A 23515-nucleotide genomic window follows, 5' to 3' on the forward strand; every position below is an offset into this window, starting at 1 on the left:
ATGACTAATCTACCGTTAATCATATCCAGTGAAATTTTCATCTCACACATTGTACTTTTCATGTCTAGAAGTTCAATTTGGGTCTTTCTTTTAAATGTATATCTCTAGTGAATTGTTTGAACATATTTTAAACTATTTGGAATATCGTTATAACGTCTGTTTTAACATCCATGTCTATAAATTTGAATACCTGTACCAGTTCCATGTCAATTTTAACTTATTGATTTTCTGTTCATTATATGTTGTATTTTCTTGCTTCTTTCCTTGCCTGGTAATTTTTGATTGAATGTCAGTGTGAATTTTTTATCCTGTTGAGCTTTGTTCTGGAACGAATTTACGATACTTGTAAACGATTTGGTCCGTTTGAATCTTGCTTTTAAATTTGTTCATCAATATTGGATCAATATTTAGTCTAGTGCTAATTATTCCCCGTTACTAGGGAAAGACTTTTGTGGGTACTCTATACAGTGTCCACTGCATTTACAAGGTTTTCTAGTCTGGGTGGTAGGATCACACTCTCTTCTCACCCTTGTTTAAGTATTAGTTACTGTTTCCTCTAATCATTTCATTTTAACCTAATAGATAGTTTTGATTGGAGGGAGAAGAAGGGCCTTTCCTTACCTTTGCTGGTGGACATACTTAGAATTCCCCAGAATACAAAGTAGTCATTCTCCTTATTAACATCTTAAGCAAAGCAATAACATTTCTCTCTCATCATTCAATAGGATAAATACCTCAATGTGCTCTCAGTTGTTTCTAGTTTTCCCAGACCTCCAACATGTTCACATCATCACATTTGTTAGAATTGGATTGTGATTGATATTTATTTTTTTCTCTCTCAAATTATCCTTGCATTTAAGATATAGTTTAGCTTGTTATCAAATTGCAGTTTAACTTTTCTCCTTCAACATTTGAAAATAGAACTCTTTTGTCATTTTTATTGTGTTGCTGTTGAGAAATGTGAGGAAGTGTATCTAATTTTTATTCCTTGAGCAGTGCTACTAAAGTGTGATCCTCAGACCAGTGCATATTTATAAAACGTTTCTTACTAGTTCTTTATGAAACAAATACAGAAATATAGTATTACAAAACTTTAGAGCAAATTGACAGAAAATATTAGTTATATTTTATCTAATAATGATATTACCACTTGTATGTCTGTTTTTAACTCACTTCATTATTTCCAGTAATTTATTCAGAAAAGTATGTCTGTGATATATAATATATAATGCAAGAAACATTTACAACAATAACCAAAAGAAAGAAAAAGATTCTTCTCTGCAGATTGTTTGAGAAACACTGCTTGATGTGGTTAGAAACTTTGGTCATGCAGATTCATGGAGCCTTAAGCCAAGAGGCCTCGTAATCAGTGGTCCTAGGGTTTACAGAGAATGGGCTACTATCTCCATGGTTTATAGGTTCTTCTTCTAAGTCACTTAATATTGTACAGATGGGGAGAGCTCCATGGATTTAAGTTTGAAGTAAGGATAGAGTGACCCAGAGAATTTGGCCTGAGTGAAAGAAAAGATGTGGGTTCCATCAGTCATGTTATAGAAAGAAATGTCACTATCCTCATAATCCAAGAAAATCACAATCTTTCGTGGACACTTTTCTATCAGGAGAGGCTCTTCCAGGAAAATGTTTTGGGGAGAACAGGTGAGAGCCCTGTATTCACGTCCCTTCTTCTCTAAGACACTGAACTTCCTCTGTGGTAGATGGCTGAGTAACCCACTGCTCTCCGTGGGCTTCTCATAAATGCCTAGAGTCCATTCATCAGTGTCCTCAATGTCCACCTCCCAGTAATGTCTCCCTGAAGTGAATTCTTTCTGATCAAGTTTGATAAGGTTGCAGTCTCCTTGCTTATTACATAATAATACCCGTGTTTCCTCTCTGACGTCCTCTTCTCTCTCTGGGTCAGAATTGTTCTGATGAAAGCTTTCATGATTTAGAGTCACAAGAGCTGGAAGAAAAAAAAAGGAAAGGAAAAGGCCAACATTGTATATTTCAGAAAACTGTTTCCCCTGTAACTGTTTTGTTACAGGGGAAACCTTAACAAAACAGAGCAAATGGGTAAGGAGTACGGATAGAATGCATCTCCTCTGAACATGTGTGTTGGGGGAGGTGGTGTTGGGAGGCAGCTGATGTGCTCCCATCTTGAGTTCTAGGCTACTTATCTTATCCTATCTATGCAGTTATATAGGTCAGTGTCTTGGAAGAATGCCAGAGTGAGCAGGGGACTCGAAGTGTTTATTGGAGAATGGTGTTCTTTCCATGTTCTCTGCAAATTAGACCTATGTTCCTCAATTAGTAACAGGCTCCAAGTGAGCTGACCTCTCTACAAAGAACAGCTGAATTGCTATTTTGAGCACTTCTTACTTCGTCTGGGGTCTCCTCAGCTGAGGGGCTATCCTAATTTCTGTTTTAGAACCAAGTGGACCCCATAGACGAGGAAGCTGTGCCAATATTTGAAAGTGGAATCACGACCAGAGTAGCTAAGCCTAGCAGCAATTTTCAGTTCAGGCTAATATTTAATGATTTTCATGTTCTTCCCTCTCTTTACCAGAACAATAGTGCCTCTGTCTTTTCAGCGAGGAGATGATGTTTGGAAAGAAAAGCGGGGTCTCAGAGGGCAGGTTGGAAGGGAGCCCAAAAGATAAATAAAGAACAACTTACCAGGTTGGAAATGTTCTTTCCTCCAGTCTGAAAAAGAGCAATACAAGTTGAAACTGGGACGGAAGCATACCCAGGGAATGAAAAGGAGGTAAGATTCTTCCTTCCCTGACTCATCACGTTCTCCTGTCAACATTCTCTTCCTCCTCTAAACCCCTCAAACTCTGGTAGTATCCAGAAACTACAGGACAAATAGTATGCTTTCTGCGCTCTGTCTCAGACTAGAAACTATCACATATTTCAGCCCGAAGCTGGGGCGTATTCTCCAGTCTAAGCCAGGTTTGGAGACCCCTGGAGCAGGGTCTAATGCTCTACATGCCCCTCTACTATGCTCTCAAGACCTTTATGGACCTCCTCACTGACGATGAGAGCTATAAAGTGTATTTTTAAATTAAATTAAATTTTATTTTATTTTATTCTATTCCATTTTATTTATAGTTTTCCTAGCCTGTGATCTCCTCAGAGTAGAGTTTAAGCTTATGACTAAGGCATTTAAATGGGCCCTTATTACTTTGACCCAGATTGTAATCAGATTACTTATATTTTTCTCCAGAGACAGATTCCTCATGAGAAATAGAATTGCATCTGCTTCTGCCTGTGGCCACTTCTCTTATGACAGGACTTGTGATTTTATTTAAACATTGGGTATTCTCATAAAGTCTTGGGACAATAGGCAGATAAGGACATATCCATAATTCTTGATTGAAGCAGCACTGTGGTCTCTCACTAAACTGCCCTCCTGTCAGAAATGTAGCACTCAGATGCATAGAATCTATGAATATATGAGTCAAGGAGGACATCTGAGATCACGTATTCCAGTCTTTTTGTCTTAGAGATAAGGACACTGAGCTCAAAAAAAGAGAAAATAACCTGACTTCTCAGCTGTAATCGGTAGAGTTGGAACTGAAAGTCAAAAGTCATTCTTAGTACTTTGCTCACTCCTTTAGAAACACGGGAACATTTTTCAGTATCTCATGAAAGAAAACTCAACAGAAATTGCTTAATCAACCTTAATCCTTGGGAGGACCTCCTCTTATCAAAGCACTTATCAGGCTGTGTGTAGTTGTCTGGTTCCTGGCTTACTTCTCCCAATGGACTTTAAGTTTCACAGGGTCAGACTATAATAGTTTGTACCACCAACATCTAGCACAATGTCTGGCATATAAAAATTGCACAGATACATATTCAAGAAATGACCTGGTGTGCTTTTGAGGTCCAACTCTATATTACACACACACACACACACACACACACACACACACACACACAAGTCATAAACTCACAGAATACATGGACAAATTTTAGAAAGTATAAATATAGCCAATTCCCCCACCACCAGATAAACATATTTTTGCAAATGATATTCAGATATTTTTAAAAGTTGTTTTTCAACTTTTTCACACATAAACCTTCTCCCTATATATTGAATTTTACTTTTTTTATTTCAAATAGGTAAAATAAGTGAAATCATAGTTAATATATATTTTTCCAAATATAAAATATAATACATTTTCTGCTCTTTTAAGCTTTATTTGTAGAATAGAAATGCTGATATAATATATTCTTTATTGTTCCCAAATCACTCTTTATTCATCAAAATCACTCTGTGTTCTGTCCCTTCCTTCTTCATAGTGGATGAGCTAACAATTCTTGCTGAGTCCTACCCTAGCCTTGTGGTGGAACTGACCGGGCAGCAGTTACTTGTCCTTCATCATTAGCTCTGGAAGACAACTGATTATTTGAGCCTCCAAATACAAGATACTACAGAGTGATACCAAATAAATTTTCACAACGTTCAAGTGTGTGTGTGTGTGTGTGTGTTTATGACTCTGCTTATTATGCTCAGAATACCAGAGGCACTTGGCAAGACTAGGTCCATAGAGTTACGTACCAGGATATAGCAAGGCCTTCTTCCAATCTAAAACAGAACGAATAGAGGTAAGACAAGATGAGACATTAATCTGGGGCCTTGAATTTTTCTTCCTTCCCCTTATTTCTCTTCCACTAATCGTCATTCAATCCTTTAGTCTTTTCCTCTGAGGATAGGGAGCTGAGAACTTGTTGGTCATCAGGACATCAATTGACATGACAGAGTCTCTTACCTTCATTGTATAATGCCTTTCGCTTTTCTGAAAGAAACAACATTCAATGAGAGACCCAGAACAGGTGTGAAAAAGGGAACAACTTCTACACAGGGCATGAGAAGAAGTAAGACTCACCAAGCTCTGCCTTGAGGTTCACTGGAAGAGGAGGAGATATAAAATCCATCAGATTGGGTTTTAGCTGCTCCTAAGTTCTGTGAGTAGCTAAATGAATTCAATCTGACCTTCTCTTAAGGGTCCCATAGTTAAGTAGGTGAGGAAGATTAGCAAACATATTAGTCAAATGTAAAAGGACAGGCGCTAAGAAAAGTTACATGGGAAGTATCATGGGGTCACACAGGAAGGAGAGCCCATGCTTCATAGGAGTTTAAGATTTCTTAGGTTTTTCTAAAGCCTATTCTTGAAGGACAAAAAGGAAGAGAAGATAAGGGAAGACATTTCCACAAAGAGAAACAGGTTGAGGCACAGTGGTGTGAAAAGGCATGGTGTGGGTTGAGCCGCAATTTGGAGGCTTCGTGACCACTGCCCACAGACCTCCTAACTTCCCAAATGATTTTCTCCTTTCCATAGGACTCCCAGCTCTGTGGAATTCTTGGTACCCTGCGTTTCCCTTGGGGTTCTTCAGCAATCTTTTATTTCCCCATCCACCCTACACAACCTGTATCTGCAGCTTTTCCATGAACCTCTGATTTGACCTGCTGCCCTGATTTACTTTTGACTCTAAGTGCCTCTTCCTTTTCTCTCTTCATCTTCTCTGTTTCATGAGATTCTTCCTGCCTTTTCTTTACTTCTCTCTCTTTGGCTTTATGTTCTCTCCAGCCAGTGTAGCTGATCCCGACGAGGAGAAGCACCAGCAAAGGCAGTGTCCCAGCCAGGGCTGTCTTCCACGGAGACGTCCTGGGGAAGAAGGGCTCTGACACAGGCATGTGGAGACACAGTGAGAGACTGACCTGGAGGAAGCCCTGCCCTCTCTCCAAGGTTCCCTTCAGCCTTCCTTCACTCCTCCTTGCCCTTAACGCACCCAACTCTGCCTTGGAGTTTGTGCCTTACTGACCTGGGAGGAAGATGGCTGACACTTTCTCCTGGCCAGAGAAGGGGTTCTGGATGGAGCAGGTCACATTGTCCAGAGAGCTGTCCGTGACCACAAGCGATGCCTCCACATGGAACAGCCCATCTCCATCTTGGGTCTGAGACTCAGAGCGGGATGGTAGCTTCACTCCCACCATGTCTCTCCACTGCACCCTGGGTTTTGGGAACCAGCCACCTGAGGAGCACAGAACTCGGATCCCGCGATCCTCAGGACCCATCATGTACACGTGAGGGGCAGAGCCCAAGCCTGATGAGAGAAGACATGTGCCTGAGGGCTGTGGTCCTTGGGGCTCAGGAGTCCCTGAGGCTGAAGGTCTAACTGCCTTTCACTAGGCTGGTGAGCAAACTGAAGCTCAGAATTCAAAACTGCTCACAGCCAAAGTTAGGCTTACCTGTGATTCAGTGTTTAAATCAACTTAATGCTTTTGCACTTTACTTGGACTGAGAGAGCTTTGGGGTCATTCCAAGAAGAAAAAAGAACAGGGACAATGAAAGTTAGAAAAAAGCAGTTTAATTCTACAAGTTGTCTCTCTCTCCTGATTGGGTCAAAAATATTTGAAGGCCTCAGTACCTATCTGAATTAATACTAGTTAATTAATTTTTGTGATCTTTTGGATACCAAAATATCTTCAGAAGGATTGCCTCCTTTACTGTTTAAAAGCAGAGTATGTAGTCTTATCCTCACTGTACAGTTTAGGAAATTGACATTCTGCAAGGCAAAATATTATATCAACATATGGAAGATCACGAGAAATGCCAAGTTAGAAATCCATATGTTCTCACCCTTCCCTTTGCTCTACACCATGACACATACATTGTGTGCTAAGTTAACTTACCTATCACACGCAGCTCCACAATGGCTTCTTGGGAGATGTGACCATCCTTAAAATGACACCGATATTGGCCATCATCAGAGGCACGGATGTGTTGGATCAGCAGGGCCACAGCGCCTTTGCCAATGGAGTCGCCCACCAACTCTGTCCTGCCCCGGTACTCCAGCATTTGCTCCCCTCCTTGTTCCTGTCCGTTCTGGTACACAAGCACCGTGGAGGAGAGCTTGGCTCGGTACCACCGGATCTGCATGTGGGCTGCACTCTGCTCAGGAGACAGCTGGCAGGGCAGACTGGCATCTGCCCCTAGCAGGACCATGATGGGCTGAGCTGGTCCCTTCACGGAAAACCCAGACACTGCATGAACATTAGAGACAAATTGGGGGAATGAATAGGGGTGGGGGGCAGGATGAGATGGTAGACCCACCTGCATTCTTTATGTAGGGACCCAAAAGTATTTCTCTCTTATTTGTGTTATTTTTTGACCTCAAATTAAAGAGACAATAGCAGAAAATGTCATTATTGTGACTTCATAGCTGGTTCTCTTCAAACCTGGAGTCTGAAAACTTCATCTTGAGGGGGCCCTTTTATTTTATGAAGAAAGGACTTATGTCCCAGAAAGAATAAATGGGTTGCCCAAGGTCATAACCAGATAGAGCTCAGGGATCCTGAGTCCAAATTCTTTGTGCTCAGACTTGGGTTTTCTTGGCAGTGAAAACATTACAAAGTATGTTTTAACAAACAGTTAGGGCTTCCCTGGTGGCGCAGTGGTTGAGAATCTGCCTGCCAATGCAGGGGACATGGGTTCGAGCCCTGGTCTGGGAAGATCCCAAATGCCGCGGAGCAACTGGGCCCGTGAGCCACAATTACTGAGCCTGCGCTGCGCAACAAGAGAGGCCGCGACAGTGAGAGGTCCGCGCACCGCGATTAAGAGTGGCCCCCACTCGCCGCAACTAGAGAAAGCCCACGCACGGAAACGAAGACCCAACACAGCCAAAAGTAAATAAATAAATAAAATTAAAAACAAACAAAAAACAAACAGTTACATCAAATTTAAACAGGCTAAAATCAGTCATACTCAATAAAGACTTAGATAAATATTATAGCTATGAGTTTAATGAGGTCTGCTCAAAGGAGTAAGGTGTGTTGATGTGGAGATCACTCCCACCCTTCGCCCGACACTTCAAGCCTTCTGTTAGCAGCAGGCACAGCCACAGTTTCCCCAGAAATAACTGCTTTGAGAAGATGCAGAGTTGGGACTGATGGACCATTATATGAGAAGAGCCACTGAAAACACACCTACAGATAAAAAGCATGAGGGAGAACACTGACCTGGGGAGCACCACGTGGACACCTGGAGAAGGAGAAGAGTGGGGAGAAAGCCAGCAGGAAGGAAGCTGGGAAAACCCGCCATCTTCTTCAGAGCAGAAATTGCAGAAGAAGCACAAGATGTTCACTCTGACAATGAGGTGCTCTGTCGGAGAAGGTGCTGAGAAGCTAGCCGAGTGAAAGTGCTTAGAAGACAAAAATCCCGTGTTCAAAGACATACTTTTATACACAGGTTTTTGGCTATTTTCCCTCACAGACCTTGAGACAAACACCACCAACGCCCACCCCTTCCCAATGGGTTTTTTTTTTTTCTTCCCTCTCTCTTTTTTTTTTTTTCTGAAAACCGTTTCCCCAGCAGGTGTAGAAAACTGTAAACTGTTCTCTTGTGTCCTGTGGGCTCACTTGCTTATCTACAGATTCACCTTCTCACCGGGACTCTCTTGAAACTGAAAACCCTGAGTTTAATGTTGAGAGATGAAGTCAGACACAAAATTTGTCCACTCCACTCAGCCAAACTATTTTCCCCCTTCATTCATTCATTCATACATTTATTTATTTATTTTGACTGCAAATACTCTTGTGGCTTAACTCCTGAAAGGGAAGGGAGTTTTGTCACCACATGACCCAGAGCTCAAGCCCTTCTTTTTTCAGGACCCACATGTCCCACACACACACCTGCACATCACCATATGTTTCTCTCTCACCATCCAGATTGAGCCAAGGGGGGTTGCTGGAAGCTCCTGGAAGCTACAAGACCTGGCATCTACAAGACCCAGCTCTAGAGACAATTTGCACCTGGTTGTTCTTGAGGTCAGCCTCCAACGGTGTGGCTTCAGGGGCTGGAAACGGCAGGTTTCTAACCCATTCCTGGATTAGGGAAATATTCTTAGGAAGGAGGACAAACAGGGCTGCCAGTAGGCACTGGCATTTGAATGCTTCTCCTGGAATGGGTTTAACGAGAAAGTCACAGCCTGCCTGCAGCTCTTTTACTTACTTTGAAAGTGGAAGTAATAAAGGTCACCCCAGGGGACTTTGGACTGGGCTGAGCTATAGAATGATAGGAACTCTAAAGTTGCTTTGGTCAAAAATGCTCAGTGTAGCTCCCCCCTCCCACCTGCAAAGGACTGAAATGACATTATTTGGGGAGAGGGAATCATCTTCCTGTATAATACTCAGTTCGGCCGGTAATCCAAATGTCCATCTAACAAAGCTAGCTGATTTAGAGAATAAGCCCGGGAGAAGCACGCTTACTCTCACCACACTATGATTGACATTGGAAGCCACGTGCAGAGCTGCACAATATTGGGGGAAATAAGAGGTTGGAAATGGAGGGCTCTGTGCTCCAAGAATAGAAGGTCTGTATTTCCAAAAACCTTAGGGCTCCCCAAAGTAGAATAGATATAACTACACAGTTTTACTGTGCTAGATACAGAACGCTCACATGGCATTTTCTTTCCATTTCACACACTTTCCAAGTTTAATTCATGTTTCTTCATGTCACACAAGGTTTACAGATAATCAGGGACACAAATAGCAATTGCATAAATATTAGTATGTAAGCCCGTAACAGTCTGGCCAAATGAATACCAAGATCCTAAATAAATATTTTCTAGAGACAATGAGGTACATTTCCCTTTTTAAGAAATCAAATGTCTTGAGATATAATTTGCATGCAACAGAATGCATGGTTTTAAAACATGCATTTGAATGAGGTTTCACAAATGCTTACACTCATGTAACCACCACCTCCATCAAACTGTGGAATTTTTTTGTCTCTTGAAAATTTTCCTCATGTCCATTGTCCATCAATCCATTCCAAGGGGTGGAAAAACAGTATTCTAATATAAATCATGATAGCTTAATCTTGCCTATTCTAAAACGTCAACAAAAATGGAGTCATACAGTATGTATGTTTTTGTGCTTGGCTTCTTTGGCTCAACAAAATGTTTTTTGAGATTCGACCATGTTGTGTGTATCAGTACATTTAAATTTTTTTTTATTGTTGCATAATATTACATTGTTTGAATATAGGACCATATAGTCTTCCGCAATTCTCTTCGGTGCTGTCTCCCCACCTCGTGCATGACCTCTCTTTCCACTCAAATTATTTCCCACCAAGCTGGGCAGCCCTCCTCCATAAGGCCCTCCTGTCTCATTTGGGGTCTGACACCTACCATATGGTTAGGGTCTGAAATATTGAGGAATGGGAAGGGAAAACTGAAGGAGAGAAGGAATGGGCTGAAGACATGACTTGCTTTTTTTGTTTACTTTGAAATGTATATGTTTGTGTGTGTATTCTATCTCAAACTGTAAATATTCTATTCTCAAAATAAATTTGAAAAATTTATATACATACTTATATATTTTTCCCACTAATAGAGAATTGTTGCATAAAATCAATTAATCTGTGGAGAATATTTTGAGGAATTTCATTGAGTACATACCAGTGTTCGTGTGAGAGAGAAAAGTGAAGAGGGAGCGAGAGAGAACTACAAGATATTATTGATTTCAAAGAGCAGTTTTTAAAACGGTGTAAACAGTATGATCTTGTTTGAGAAAAATAGAAGGATAGACATCAAAATCACAGAAAATAATTATATGGTATTTCTTTCTTTTTTTTTTGGAAAGTACTTTTTCTTTTTTTTTTAAATTTAATTATTTTTATTTATTTGTGGCTGCCTTGGGTCTTTGTTGCTGTGCATGGCGCTACTCTTCATTGCGGTGCACGGGCTTCTCATTGTGGTGGCTTCTTTTGTTGCGAAGCACGGGCTCTAGGCACGCGGGCTTCAGTAGTTGCAGCACACGGGCTTAGTTGCTCCGTGGCATGTGGGATCTTCCCGGACCAGGGACTGAACCCGTGTCCCCTGCATTGGCAGGCGGATTCTTAACCACTGCACCACCAGGAAGTCAGGGTATTTATTTCTGAGTAGTGCAAATATGGGTGTTTCTATCTATTATTTTTGCTTATCTCTAATTTTCAGATTTCTCTAACATAAAAAGGTAAAGAATAGTGTGTGTATATGAAGATTTTTAATACAAATATGAAGTATATTAGGAAGGATTCCTTCATAGGAGATACAGGATTGAAGAAATAATCAGCATTTTGGGGAATGAAAAATTGGCTTAAAGTAGAAAACAAATGGAAATGTCAAATATCAGAGTAGACACTCCTGAAGGTCAAAATATTGGGTTAGGAAAATGGAGTTACTACATGATACTTTAAGTCAAAGAGATTTAAAAAATTAGGAAATATAAGTTAAGCAAATAGATCCAGAACTTCAACATTCACCTAGTACACTTTCCAAAATAGAAAGGAGATTAGGGGCAAGAATCAAAAGGAAGGGTACTTCACAAAAAGTTGGAGTATTGCAAAAAAAAAAAAAAGTCATTTATACATGAATTCCTATAAAGTTTTAGAGCTCCAAACAACTAAACAAAAAACAAAAACCTCAAAGCTTCCAAAGTCCAGAAAAATGTGTTATGTACAAAAGAAGTAAATCAGATTCCATCATACATCTGTCATTCATTATTAATTACTAGAAAACAATTGAAATTAGTCATTATTTTTGTCGACAAAAATTCAACTGACAATCAAGTTAAGAAAAAAAGGTGGAATTTTATTTGAGCCAAACTAAGGATTATAACTTAGGAGGCAGATTCAGAAGTTCTGAGAACTGTTCCACCTGTTAGAAGTTGAAGGCACAGTCACACATATTTTTGAGACAAAGGATCACACATATTTTTGAGACATACTGACATTTTACATAAAAGTTCACCAAAGATACATAGTCCAGGTAAGCATGTACAAAGCAAGCAGCAAGTCTCCATGATCCCCTACAGAGTAGGGAAAGAATGCTATTCTTTTAGGAAGTTACATTGCTGTCATCACAAGAAAGAAAAAAAAGAATTGATCTTTACAATCAAGCGGGCATTCCCACCTTTGAGGAGGTCTGGTTAATGTATAATGCAGATACACATTGCATATTACAGGGGGAAGAAGGAGGCCCAAACAGACAGAGAGAGAGAGAATTTTTGTTTAAATTTTCTTGTCCTGCTTTAAAATATAAATTTTATTTTATCACTTTCCTGAGTAGAAACTAGAATTATCTAAGCAACAAAACATTAAGTGTAAGGGCAAAAGAAAGAAAATTCTGGACAAGCAAAGAATCAGAAGTTTTCTCCTCACTAAACTTCTCTTACATGAAGAAGGAAGGTTGCAGGTTTTGAACACAGGGGATTGGAGCAGGGAAAAGGTACAAATAATTGTGAGATACATCCCACATTCTGTTTACACCCACCCTTTGTGGGGTACTGTTATTTGACTTGGAGTAAAGTGGAAGATAGGAGATTTCAGATATTGTGTCCTGGCATTAGTCACCTAGGAATGGAGGAATCAAGGACTGACTTATTCTCCTTTTCTGATAGCTTCTTCCAATAGAGTAGTTGCCTCCACGGAGACTGCGTGGCTTTCCTGCGGTAGTGATTTACTTCATAAATTTAAATCATTTTCCCAAAGCATGATAGTATTATTCATACTCATGTCAAATCCCTGCTTGTTTAGGAAATGCAAATCCAAATCTCTAATGAGATTAGATAGTTAAGCAAGTTTCAAAAGGAATACTTAGAATAAGCAGATATTTTGGTATTAATTTTATAGGCAGACCGGGGAGAGGCTTGGCATTCCAAGCACGGTGGAGGAAAGGGTTAGGTTAAGTATCACACTGACTCATTCTACTAATCCATCTTAATTGCCTGAAGTGGATTTCTGTTAATCAAAAACTAAGAGAAATTGTTAGATCCCACCAAGTCATAAAGTAAAAGATTTGATATAGCATAGTTGTTTAAATGTAGCATATTATTTAACATCTCTATGACTTCATTTATACGTTCTGGAATGATTCTGTTCATTTCTGGTTAATTATAATTATAAAGTTTTTTGAGTTCCCAACTGATTTTGCGTTTTTATTTTTATTTTTATTTATTTATTTATTTATTTATTTTTTTTGATTTTTTTTTTTTTGATTTTGCGTTTTTAAATTCTGCTGTATGCCGTTAGCACCATGCAATCCTCGGAAGTTATATGCTCTTAATGGATGTCCCTATTTGAAGGCACAATCTTGTTTCTTTGAATGATTTCTCTCTGAATTTTACTTTTATTTTAAAATTAATACTACCATATCTAAAATTTTGTTAGAATATATCTGGTTTATATTTGTTTATTTCTTGTTTTACTATGTCTCTTACAATTTATACATAGATGTTCAATCTTAGATCCAGAATTTCAAAAAATGTAAATTAGAACTTTAATTTTTTCAGGCTCTAACTCAGAATGTCTTTCTGTCATTCTAAGCAAGAAAAACAATTATTCTAGAACTCATAGGATTTGAAGGATCTTCAAAACAAAAATCAATTATGTAAACAGAGGACAGCAATCTCATCCTCACCTCTTCTCATTGTTTACACTATGGAAGGAGGATGAAAGTTTGCAGAGAGTCATTTTGGGAATTTTATACCGCTTTTCTTTCATCCTGGTTGAGATGGATATAACCCCCATGTCAGTGGAGGAAATTTCTTTGTCTGGGAGAAGGTATGAATATGCCCGTGTCTTTTCAATTCCCTGTCTAATGGAATGAGGGGCCTAACTGATAGATGAAAATTTTCATCAGAATGGCAGATATACTGAGGTCAATTGAACAAGACATTAAAATAAAAATTGCCAACACTTACACAGAACGTAAAAGTTACTGACACTCTTCTAAGTGCTTTGCCTATATTAATTCATGTAATCCTCACGAAAACTTAGGGTAGGTACTATTATTAAACCCATTGTCAGATGAGGAAACTGAGGCACAGAGAGCTTACATAACTTGCTCAAAACCGTGAGCTTGGAAGTAGCCTTACCAGGCTTTTAACTCAGGCAGTCAAGTTCTAATATTTATGTTATTAGCCTGGATACTATACTTCTCAGAGAGAAAGAAATCACTTGTTTTTGATCCTCTCCTTTAAGAATGTAATTATTAGATAGATTTATTATTCATGCAAGGTCAAAGTTCTCTTTCCTTATCTTATTTTACTTTCAATTTTGAATATGTCGGTGTGACAGAGGAGAATCGCACTGCTGAGAGGTTCCTGAGCAGGGGCGGTCTTTCTTCCAGTTTTCTGAAACCTTTTAAAAAAAAATACCTAAGGCTTCCTTCGGGACCCCAAGCTTTCTAACGTCTGGTATTCCCTTGGCTTCTTGGAGCAAGTGTCACAGGAGAGACCTGTAGGCAGCCAACAAAAGGTAACCTGGAGGAATGACGGAGAGCATATATTCCTGGTGCCTGCGGCAGTGAGGGTGAGAAGTTCCAGGATGCCTTCATCTCTGTAAGAAACACTTCGGAGATGTGGGAGTTGCATTTTCTTGGTGACGGGCAAGAGGGAGGGAAGTGAGAGAATCTGGGCAAGGACCCTGGGGGTTGACAGAGGAGAAGCCAAGTTATATATGTTCCTTCCTCCCATAGGAATGTGTGGGGAGAAAATTGGTTGAGGCCAGAGTAATGTTTATGCTAAAGCCTTCTCTCTCAGTGGCTGCTCATTGCCTTTGCTCTGTCTTTCCGTCCATTGGATAAAATGTTCTTCTTGAGAGAGGAGTTTAGAGACATTGTGGTCAGATTTATCACATCAGAGCATGGCTATTGAGATAAAGACCTTTTTCTTGGATAAGGGAAACAAAAGGTCTTTTTTGTGAATGTCAAAGTCTTCCCTGATGTTCCCTGAGAGAGACACTACGGTCATTTGAGCGCTTCAGGAGGCCATTTCTTAGAAGCACTGTGAACCCCCTTGGCTATAATCTTTTTTACCTTGTGGGTCCCATTTTTGTCTTCACTCCAGCTATTTTCAGGGCCTCCCTCTGGGTCGTACTGTTCTCTGCTCTGGGAAAGATGGTGTGTTCCCTGGACTTCTCTCTGCCAAGAGACCTCTTCTTTATCCTGCTTCTCCAGGTGTCCATATGGGGCTCAGGTGAGAATATTTTATATTTTCTATACCTGGATTCTCTTGCTCTCTGAACAGAAGCATTAAACTACTCCATCATGTCTCCTATATACCTAGGTTAATTCCAAATCTTTTATTTTGATACAATAATGTATTTGTCCATATACAAGGACAAATAAATCATTATATGATTATTTTAGAGGGCAGGACCAGGTAGAATTACTTTACTCATGTCTTGTAATTCATTTAGATCTCAGATTCTGGAGGAATGCATTTTCTGATGCCCAAGACCTGATTAAAAACTCTATAGCTTCTTGATTTTCCAGCACTCTCCCCTCCTCCTTCATTGAATTTACCACCATGGCAATTTAAAAATCTTCTGTTTAATATGAGATCACTCTGTTGATTGTAAGCTCCACAAGGGTGGAAATCCTCCTTGTCTTGTTCACTGCCTTCTTCAGCCTGAATGTGTGCTACAAATTATTGCTGTATGAATGAGAGAGAGAATGTCTATGGGGCTCTACTGGACCAATAATGACGCTGTGCTCTAAAAGGTCCAGGCAGGGTATTCTGATATTCTTTTCACTTGTGGCTCTATTTCACAGATTCCTTTTTGGTGATTGGTCCCTCGGAGCCCATTGTGGCCATGCTGGGTGCAGACACGGTGCTGCCCTGTCGCGTGTCCCCAGCCACGAGCGTGGAGAATATGGAGATCCGGTGGTTCCACTCCCAGTTCTCAGATGCTGTGTATGTGTATCAGAATGGAATGGAGCAGGCGGGAGAACAACTAGTAGATTTCAAAGGGAGAGCAGAGTTGGTGAAAGACTACATCACTGAGGGAAGAGTAGCTGTGAGAATCCACAGCCTCCGGGTCTCAGACAATGGAATGTACAAGTGTTTTTTTAAAAAAGGAAGTGATTTTGAAGAAGCCCTTTTGGAGCTAAAGGTGATAAGTGAGTAATATCTGAGAATACATATCACTCTAAGGGAAATCTAAGTCTTCTGTACTTGATTTTGGGGACAAGGATGGTGAACAGGACAGAAGCAAAAAAGCAGTTATCCTTAGAGCTGGTCAACATCTTAGACACTGGATTTAACCCCAAATCCTCTTCATCTATTTATACATTTATTGTGCTGTACTTTAAAATTAAACTATTTCCATAAATATCTACCATAAAAATTGATCATTTATTTCCCTCTATGTTTCTCCTCACATATTTTGAAGGAAGGCACCATGATTAGCAAAAAGTACCATTACTCTCAGAGACCAGAATTCCAGCTGGGTACCATGATGGACAGAGGCTTAACAGGGAGTGTTAGTGGTCTGGAACCAAATCCACTGTTTGGAGGAAGTGACTGTGAGGGTTTGACAGAGGAGATTGAAGTGCTGGTTAGTTTTGCTTGTTTTTTAATTTCACATTCATAGGCTCTTTTATGTCAGGCTTTTTTTTCTTTTTTTTTGCTCACCATTATGTTTGAGATTTTTCTATGTAGTTAATTGAATGTAGCTGTAGGTCATTTCTATCTCTTTTTTATTGCTTTGCTTTTTACATTTAGATCTTTCATCTATAGAAATGTATTTTTGGTATAAAGTTTAATGAAAAGCTCAAAATATTTTTTCGTAATGTATATATTCACTTATCTCCATACCAGTAGTGAATAGTGTAGAAAATCTCCACCAGTTTTCAATGCATTGTTTCCCATAAACTTCTCATAGGTACCAGGGTAAGTCTAAATTTTCTGTGTGGTTATAATGATTTATCTGTCTATTTCTTTGGTGTTTCCATTTCTAAAGCTATATACTCTCTACCAAGACAAACATGTTGGTTTTTTTAGTTGTAATGTTTTTCTCATATTTTGACTATGTTGGGCCTACCTTAAATTAATACTTCTCATTTAATACTATCTGACAAGATATCTATATATTCATTTTATCCATCTTCTTTATGTATAACTTTAATGGAAAAAATTTAATCCATTAGATCTTGAACGAAAGAGTGACAAACTCTCCTGAGCCATGTTACTGTGATCTCACTTCAGTATCTTCCCAGTAAGGGGTCAAAGATTTCATAGTTATGGAAATAACCTCATTCAGGTGACAGCATTTTTCAGTACCTTTCCCATATCAGTTCTTAGACTTACTGGTGTAAAGACAAGTCTAACCTTTAGAAGCAGTTGTTTGATTATATATCCATGCTTATCTTTCACTCATTTAAACTTTGTCTATTACAGCCACTTCTAATGCTCGGAAATGGGTATTCCTTCTTTTTGCTCTTTCTCAACATAGATATAGGTTTCATCTGCTTACGTCAACTTGGAACTTCAATGATTATATTCTTCCAGGAAATGCAAAGTCTATTTGGTTTATTAATTCTTGCTTCCTAGGCTTTGATCTGTTCCATTTTGCTCAGGAGCAGTTTCACTCACTTATGTTTATTTCCTTTTTTCAAGAGAATTGGCAGCTCCCTCAGGCAATTCTGAGAAGATGGATTGTCTTTCAGACTGCTTTCTGTTTTCCAGAAGTATATTCCCCCAGGAAGGTCAGGGATTGGTAGTTAAAATTATTAGCTCTATTATAATTTTTAGCCAGAAAAAAGATGATGTAGCTGAGGTTCCTGATATATTTCCCACAACTGAGAAACTAGAATAGGACTGAGCTATTGGTGGTTCCATACTTTGTGATATCAAGTTTTAAAAAGACAAAATAATATATAGTCTTAGAAGTTAGAATAGCCATCATTCTTGAAGAGACAGTGAATTCATCTAGTATTCTGGTGCTGTTATATTTTGATATGGGTGTTGGTTATGTGAATTTACTAGCAGACCTAGCCTGTGTGGAGTTGAAGAAGAGGAGGGGTAGTGGAAGGAAAAGAAAGGAGTGAGAATGGAAAAGTAAATAGATCTTGACTCTTTCATGGACTCACTTCACCTTGTTACCTTCATGTTTTAGATAATCTTTACTCAGTGGAAGAAAGAAAATTTGGAAAAATGACAAAAGGAGATTGTTTAAGGAAGTGACTACATGTAGTCTCAATTTAAGCACAGAAGTCTTCCTTGAGACTCCAATAAATGGAATAGACATATGATATAGATATAGAATAGATACAGTGGCAACATGTCTACATTGGCAAATTTTACTCTGTTCCTTCCCTATTATCCTTCTATGGCCAATTGCAGATATGCTTGTGTACAGGAGATATGACAGGCATTAGTATAAGTTTCAGTATCAGCTTCAATGTTCTTGTAATTTTTGAACTTCAGATACCCATTTATCTCATGGGAAAAGAAAAGAACCCCCTTCCATCCACAGAGAGCTATGGTGCTTTGTCCATCTTCTCCCACTGGTGTAGCTGTGAAACACGAGGAGCTTTTGGACAAAAAATGTCCAAGTCTCAGATGAATGACTTTCCTCTCCAGGTTTGGGCTCTGGTCCTCATATTTTCATGGTGGGTCCAGAAGATGAAGGAATAAGGCTGAAGTGCACAGGCAAGGGATGGTTTCCCCAGCCTGAAATACAATGGGCAGATGCAAAGGGAGAGAAGATCCCATCGCTCTCTGAGGACGAGACACAAGATAATGATGGGTTGTTTCAGATTGAGGCATCCCTTCTTGTGAGAGACAGCTCAAAGACAGAAGTGTCCTGTTCCATGAAGAACCCTTTCTTTGGACAAGAGCAAGTGGAAACCATTTTTATCCCAGGTCAGTGTTGCTCATTTGGGGGACAGGACAGGAGTAAGGAGGGGATATTTAGGACCTGGGATGGGCTAGACTTGCTTGGTGTATGTTTTTAATCAGGTTTGGGGGGTCCTGTGTCAGAACCCTTCTTCCCTAGGACCTCTCCTTGGAAGATAGCATTCGTTGTGACTTTGGTGATACTTGGGGTTTTCGTTGGTGCTGTTGTGTATTTGGCTCGGAAAGAACGACAGGAAAAGAAGAAACTATCAGAAGTCAAGAAGGAAAAGGAGAAAGAAAGTAAAGCCAAAGGTAAAACTGTGAATCAGACTTGGTGGGGATCTCTGAATTTATGGGTTTGTTAACATGATTGTGCATGTGGATGGCACCTTTTGGGAACAAAGAGATATGTGTAAGGATGAGTTAGCGTGCCAAGACCTCCAACAAAACATGGAGCCCGGGACGTCTATGAGAAAAAAAAAAAAGTATTATAAAGTCCATTGGAGAGAGAAAAATCACTGGTATAAAGATAGAGTTGTTTTTTTAATGGTCATAATAATTCTCAATTAAGGTAATTTTTTTGTTTTAGGTATATGGAAGTAGCACTTAGGATCTGGGCTTAGTAACATAGTCTAGAAAATATTTATTTTCTGTTAAATCCATTTTGTTATTTTCTTTCCTTTTTAGAATCATTTGAGAAAGAGCTTGGTAAGTTTTCTACTTTCTTTGCTCTAATAGAGGAAATAGAGTCATTACTGTATGCTGTATGTCTGGCATCTCACAGGCTGTTATTCCTTTCAGCCAGAAGGAAGAAATTGTATCAGCAAGGTGAGTTATACTGATGTTATGGTTGGATGAACCATTTCATCGGCCCCTCTGTTCTGGTCATCTCCTATTTACCTTGTTGGTGAGGGAGGGATCCCATACCCTAAACAGTATAAGATGCTCAAACGCATGACACCCAACACTGGACAAAAGAGATTGACAGCAGTTTTTTAGTCACATGTACTCACATCCTGGGGGAGAAAGACACCTCACACCATGCAGGACCACATGGAGGCTGCACTTGGGAGCAGAACAAATTAGCAAGGTCTGCAGGAGCCAGGCTTTTCAGGAACAAGAGAATGAGGTGGCCCTGTTTTCTGTGGAAGTATGTAATTGGCTTGTTTGAATAATTTTTGCAGGCTGACAGGGAGGTAAAGTCCATTAGGTTGAAGACCAGCTGGGGTTCAGCTGTTTTGGCCAACAGGGAAATTAGCTGAGAGGGGGAGCTTTTCCTGCTGGGTGGAGGACATACCTGGTGAGAACAGGAGAACTCACAATTAGGCATTTGGAGCCCTGTGAAGCTCAAAGGTATCAAGGCAGCACATAGAATTTTAGGCTTTCCAATACACTCTCACAATGTAAGCCTACTTTTCCTTTCTCCCCGCAAAAAACCAGACCCTCGTATTTTATCATAGATGTAGATTGTGGAAAATGTGAGAAATAAAACAGGAGATGTGAAAGAGGGCAAGTACATCAGAATTGTCATTGAGATAATGAATGCAGAAATATAGTACTATCATAAACCCTCAGATTTCATGAGGTCACTGCAATTTCACACTCTGAAGTGGCATTCCAATGAACGAGAGAATCTAATTCCTTTGTTTTATTTCAGACTGGAGAAAAGCAGAGTTATATCCTGGTGAGTAACCGATGTTGTCTTGGGGCTTCAGGTACTTCAGGATTTCATGAGGCATTTCAAGAGAATTTTTCAGATAGGTGCCATCATCTGGAGATTTTACTTTGAATCTGGGAGTCCAAAAAAATACAAGAGGTAAAGGGATAAGCATCTCACTAGTTTGGAGGACACGTCCTTAGCATATTTTCTCATATGATTTTCTTTTTAGACTGGAGAAAGGAACAGTTCAAAGCAGGTGAGTGCCCTTACTACTTTTTCTCACTTAATCTCTTTTATACAAATGAGAAACTACTCTATTTGTATAAACTCCCAGTAATACCTAACTGGTTATTCATTTCATGGCTTTCACTTCAATCTCATGCAGAAATGTTAACAGATTTCTTACTGTTCAGACACCGTTTGTTCATCAGCATAAAATTATACAACTATTTATTCAGTGCCAAATATATAAAGTGGAGCTGGTCTCTAACTTCATGGGAAAGCGCGTGTGCAAACTGTGATGAATCTTATGAAGGAATAAAAGATTGCCATGAGAAAAAAATCGTGGATTAGAGGAATTACCCTGAGGAATTGATATTTAATCTGAGACTTAAGTGATATGGTAGATCTATTCATGTGAATAACATTGAAAGAATAGTTCAGTCAGAAGGAAGTCTATTACGTACCCAGTCTGAGACACAGAAGAGCCTGTTGCATCTCAGTGGAAAAATGGCGCCTGACCATCTTAAGGTCTTTCCAGAATTATGAGTCGACTCTCTATTTCTACTGCTTGCTACTTCACTCTGAATATCCCTGTATCCACACACATTTCCTAGTTAAGTTAATCCTCTGAAAATTAAAATATATTATAATTGCTAACATACAAATTCTTATGAGAAAAATTTTAATTATTGAAGATATTTGGTTTGACAAGAAGCAGATTAATTACTACTAGTATTAGCACTATTGCTACTATGAGTACAGGTATTAGTGTTACTACAACCATCAGAAGCTAAAATTTACCAAGTGTTCATCATGGACAAGATGTAGTACTAAGTTCTCTGCACATTATCTTGTTGACTTTTCACACTAGTCCTGTATGTACTGAGGTACCATAATGATGTACATCTTCATGAGATTAAAGTGGGACAGAGAGAGACAAAGTAACTTCAAGATCACTGCTACTAAAGACAGAGTGATTATCAAAATTCAGCTCTTTCTGACCACAGAGCCTGGGATTTCAACCATTAGAAATATAAAAAGAGTGTATGAGAAGTAGATGACTTAGTTTTTACAGAAGCCTAGAGAAAAATGACACCAAAGAAGCTTAAATGAAAGTGGGTACACTGTGATTGGAAATAAGGCATGGCTTAACTATTAAGAGCAAGCAGTAAAGCAACCAGCATTTGCAGGAGGTTAGAGAAACACCAACTTGAAATATATGATCCTGGAGATTTTCAGATGAGACAGACTTCTTGGCTAAATGGTCTCAGCCTGTCTGGAACACATGGTTACCCAAGGTCCTATCCAACCCTGGCCTTCTATGATCTATGCATCATGTGTCTCCTATGAATGAACATAGGATAGAACATGCATTGTTTAACCTAATCTTCCATTTCTCTCCCTCTTGTTTTTCTTCATTCTCCTTTCCCAGTAATTTTCATCTTTCCTAAAACCAACCAGTCTCCACTGTGGAATGACCTTTATTTTTTTTCCCCCATACCTACAGTGGTTTTTACTCTGGATCCAGCCACAGCTCATCCCAACCTCATCTTATCTGAGAGCAGAAAACATATTTATTCAAAAGAGAGTGTTTCTCAGAATGGTGACGCCCCAACACACCAAGAGCAAGGGGAGTCTGAAGCCATCTTCAGTGTTCTGGGCAAGATTTTTCTTACTGCGGAGAGACGATACTGGGAAGTAGAAGTAAATATTGGGACAGAAGTTGGATCTAGAACTAGATGGGCTCTGGGTGTTTGCTCAGACACAGCAAAGAGAGACGGGTGGTTTGTAGAACGTCCAGAGAAGAATTTCTGGGTGGTGGTATACAAGGCAGGAGAATTCATATTTCCCACCTCCCAGAGAAAGTCTCTGTCACTGAGGCAGCACTCCTACAGGATAGGAGTTTTCTTGGACTGGGATGCTGGGAATGTGTCCTTTTACAATATGATCGATGGGTCCCACATCTATTCTTTTACTGGAATCATCTTCTGTGGGACCCTTCGTCCTTATTTTAGCCTTCAGGGTGCTGGCGCATCTTTGACCATCTGTGCAGCTTCAGATCACACTGAAAATTGTCCTGATTCTTCTCCAAAGACCTCTCTAACTCATTTGAATAGTTGTGATGCAAGCGTCCCCCAAGAAACTAACTCTCTATTACCTCCATAAGAAGTGAAGTGTCAGCACCTCTGCAGCCTCTGCTCAAGCTTCTTATAGGTATGTTGTCCAAGAAAGCTCTTCTTCTTGAAGAGTAGGTCATTCTCACTAGGTATAAATCCAACCCCTTTCAAAGAGAGGTAGAGGGAGAAAGAGAAATGGCACAGCTAGAAAATGTCTGGGGGAATTTCCTCCAGTGTTCCCTTTGGGGAAATACTCTTTCTGGGCAGCAACGATTTGTCACGAGAAAACTCCAAGTTAATTCATGGGCCTTTCTTCAGTTCTGGTACTTACTGTGTTTTGAAGTAAATATGTTTAAAGCTACATTTAAAGAGAAAATCTCTCTTCTTACTATTTTTCTTATCAAATATGGAGGAGGGAGTGATGTGTAAAGGGAAGGGTCTCAGCTGAGCAGTACTGTTGGAGATACACACAGAAATCTGTTCAAGTCTTTTAAAAGTTAATGGCTCAGCTTGTTCTTTCTTCAGACTTTGGTGTCCATCAACTTCTAAACTTGGACTTTGCCAAGGTGTGTTGAAGACTGATATATAACTGTAAAACCATTTGAGGAGAACAAGCCTCCTGGGAAGGAAGAGCCCTTTTTTTTAAAAAAAAAAAACAAGTTCTTACTGATCAGCAAGTCCAGAACTATATGTGAATAAAAAAGGAATGGATGTTACAATTTATGTTTTCAGAGAAAAAAAAAATCATCAAATAGGAATGAAGAAACGTCCTCAGCCTTCATGAAGAAACAATCATCATTAACATTGCCTTTTTTTTTTCTTTCTGACCAAGTTCTTCCTGCTGTTGAG

General features: G+C 39.5%; 2 protein-coding genes across 2 annotated transcripts; one reads left to right on the forward strand and one right to left on the reverse strand.

Annotated features, from left to right (window-relative positions):
- Nucleotides 1-1436: 1436 nt before the first annotated feature.
- LOC132374367 (butyrophilin-like protein 1) lies at nucleotides 1437-8105 on the reverse strand. The gene is made up of 9 exons (XM_059937980.1): nucleotides 8024-8105; nucleotides 6698-7048; nucleotides 5827-6108; nucleotides 5485-5685; nucleotides 4890-4910; nucleotides 4773-4799; nucleotides 4562-4588; nucleotides 2674-2700; nucleotides 1437-1960 (listed from the first exon to the last, which is right to left on the reverse strand). Exons 1-9 carry the CDS (start codon nucleotides 8103-8105, stop codon nucleotides 1437-1439), a joined length of 1542 nt encoding a protein of 513 aa, XP_059793963.1.
- Nucleotides 8106-14943: 6838 nt separating this feature from the next.
- On the forward strand, nucleotides 14944-22715 carry LOC132373948 (butyrophilin subfamily 1 member A1-like). The gene is made up of 9 exons (XM_059937423.1): nucleotides 14944-15022; nucleotides 15601-15948; nucleotides 18413-18694; nucleotides 18812-18979; nucleotides 19355-19375; nucleotides 19469-19495; nucleotides 20325-20351; nucleotides 20557-20583; nucleotides 22057-22715. Exons 1-9 carry the CDS (start codon nucleotides 14944-14946, stop codon nucleotides 22713-22715), a joined length of 1638 nt encoding a protein of 545 aa, XP_059793406.1.
- Nucleotides 22716-23515: the final 800 nt, after the last annotated feature.

The sequence above is a fragment of the Balaenoptera ricei genome, chromosome 11 (assembly GCF_028023285.1).
Source record: "Balaenoptera ricei isolate mBalRic1 chromosome 11, mBalRic1.hap2, whole genome shotgun sequence".
Classification (NCBI taxonomy): Eukaryota; Metazoa; Chordata; class Mammalia; order Artiodactyla; family Balaenopteridae; genus Balaenoptera; species Balaenoptera ricei.

What these genes read in the sequence shown, in the direction of transcription:
- LOC132373948 (XM_059937423.1), top strand. Translation starts at nt 14,944, where the DNA reads ATGGTGTGTTCCCTGGACTTCTCTCTGCCAAGAGACCTCTTCTTTATC. An exon ending in GGAAACCATTTTTATCCCAG is followed by an intron (nt 18,695 to 18,811) that starts GTCAGTGTTGCT and finishes GTCCTGTGTCAG; the next exon opens with AACCCTTCTTCCCTAGGACC. An exon ending in GAAGAAATTGTATCAGCAAG is followed by an intron (nt 19,496 to 20,324) that starts GTGAGTTATACT and finishes GTTTTATTTCAG; the next exon opens with ACTGGAGAAAAGCAGAGTTA.
- LOC132374367 (XM_059937980.1), bottom strand. Translation starts at nt 8,105, where the DNA reads ATGGCGGGTTTTCCCAGCTTCCTTCCTGCTGGCTTTCTCCCCACTCTT. An exon ending in GTCCACGTGGTGCTCCCCAG is followed by an intron (nt 7,049 to 8,023) that starts GTCAGTGTTCTC and finishes ATGTTCATGCAG; the next exon opens with TGTCTGGGTTTTCCGTGAAG. An exon ending in AAAGGCATTATACAATGAAG is followed by an intron (nt 4,589 to 4,772) that starts GTAAGAGACTCT and finishes GTTCTGTTTTAG; the next exon opens with ATTGGAAGAAGGCCTTGCTA.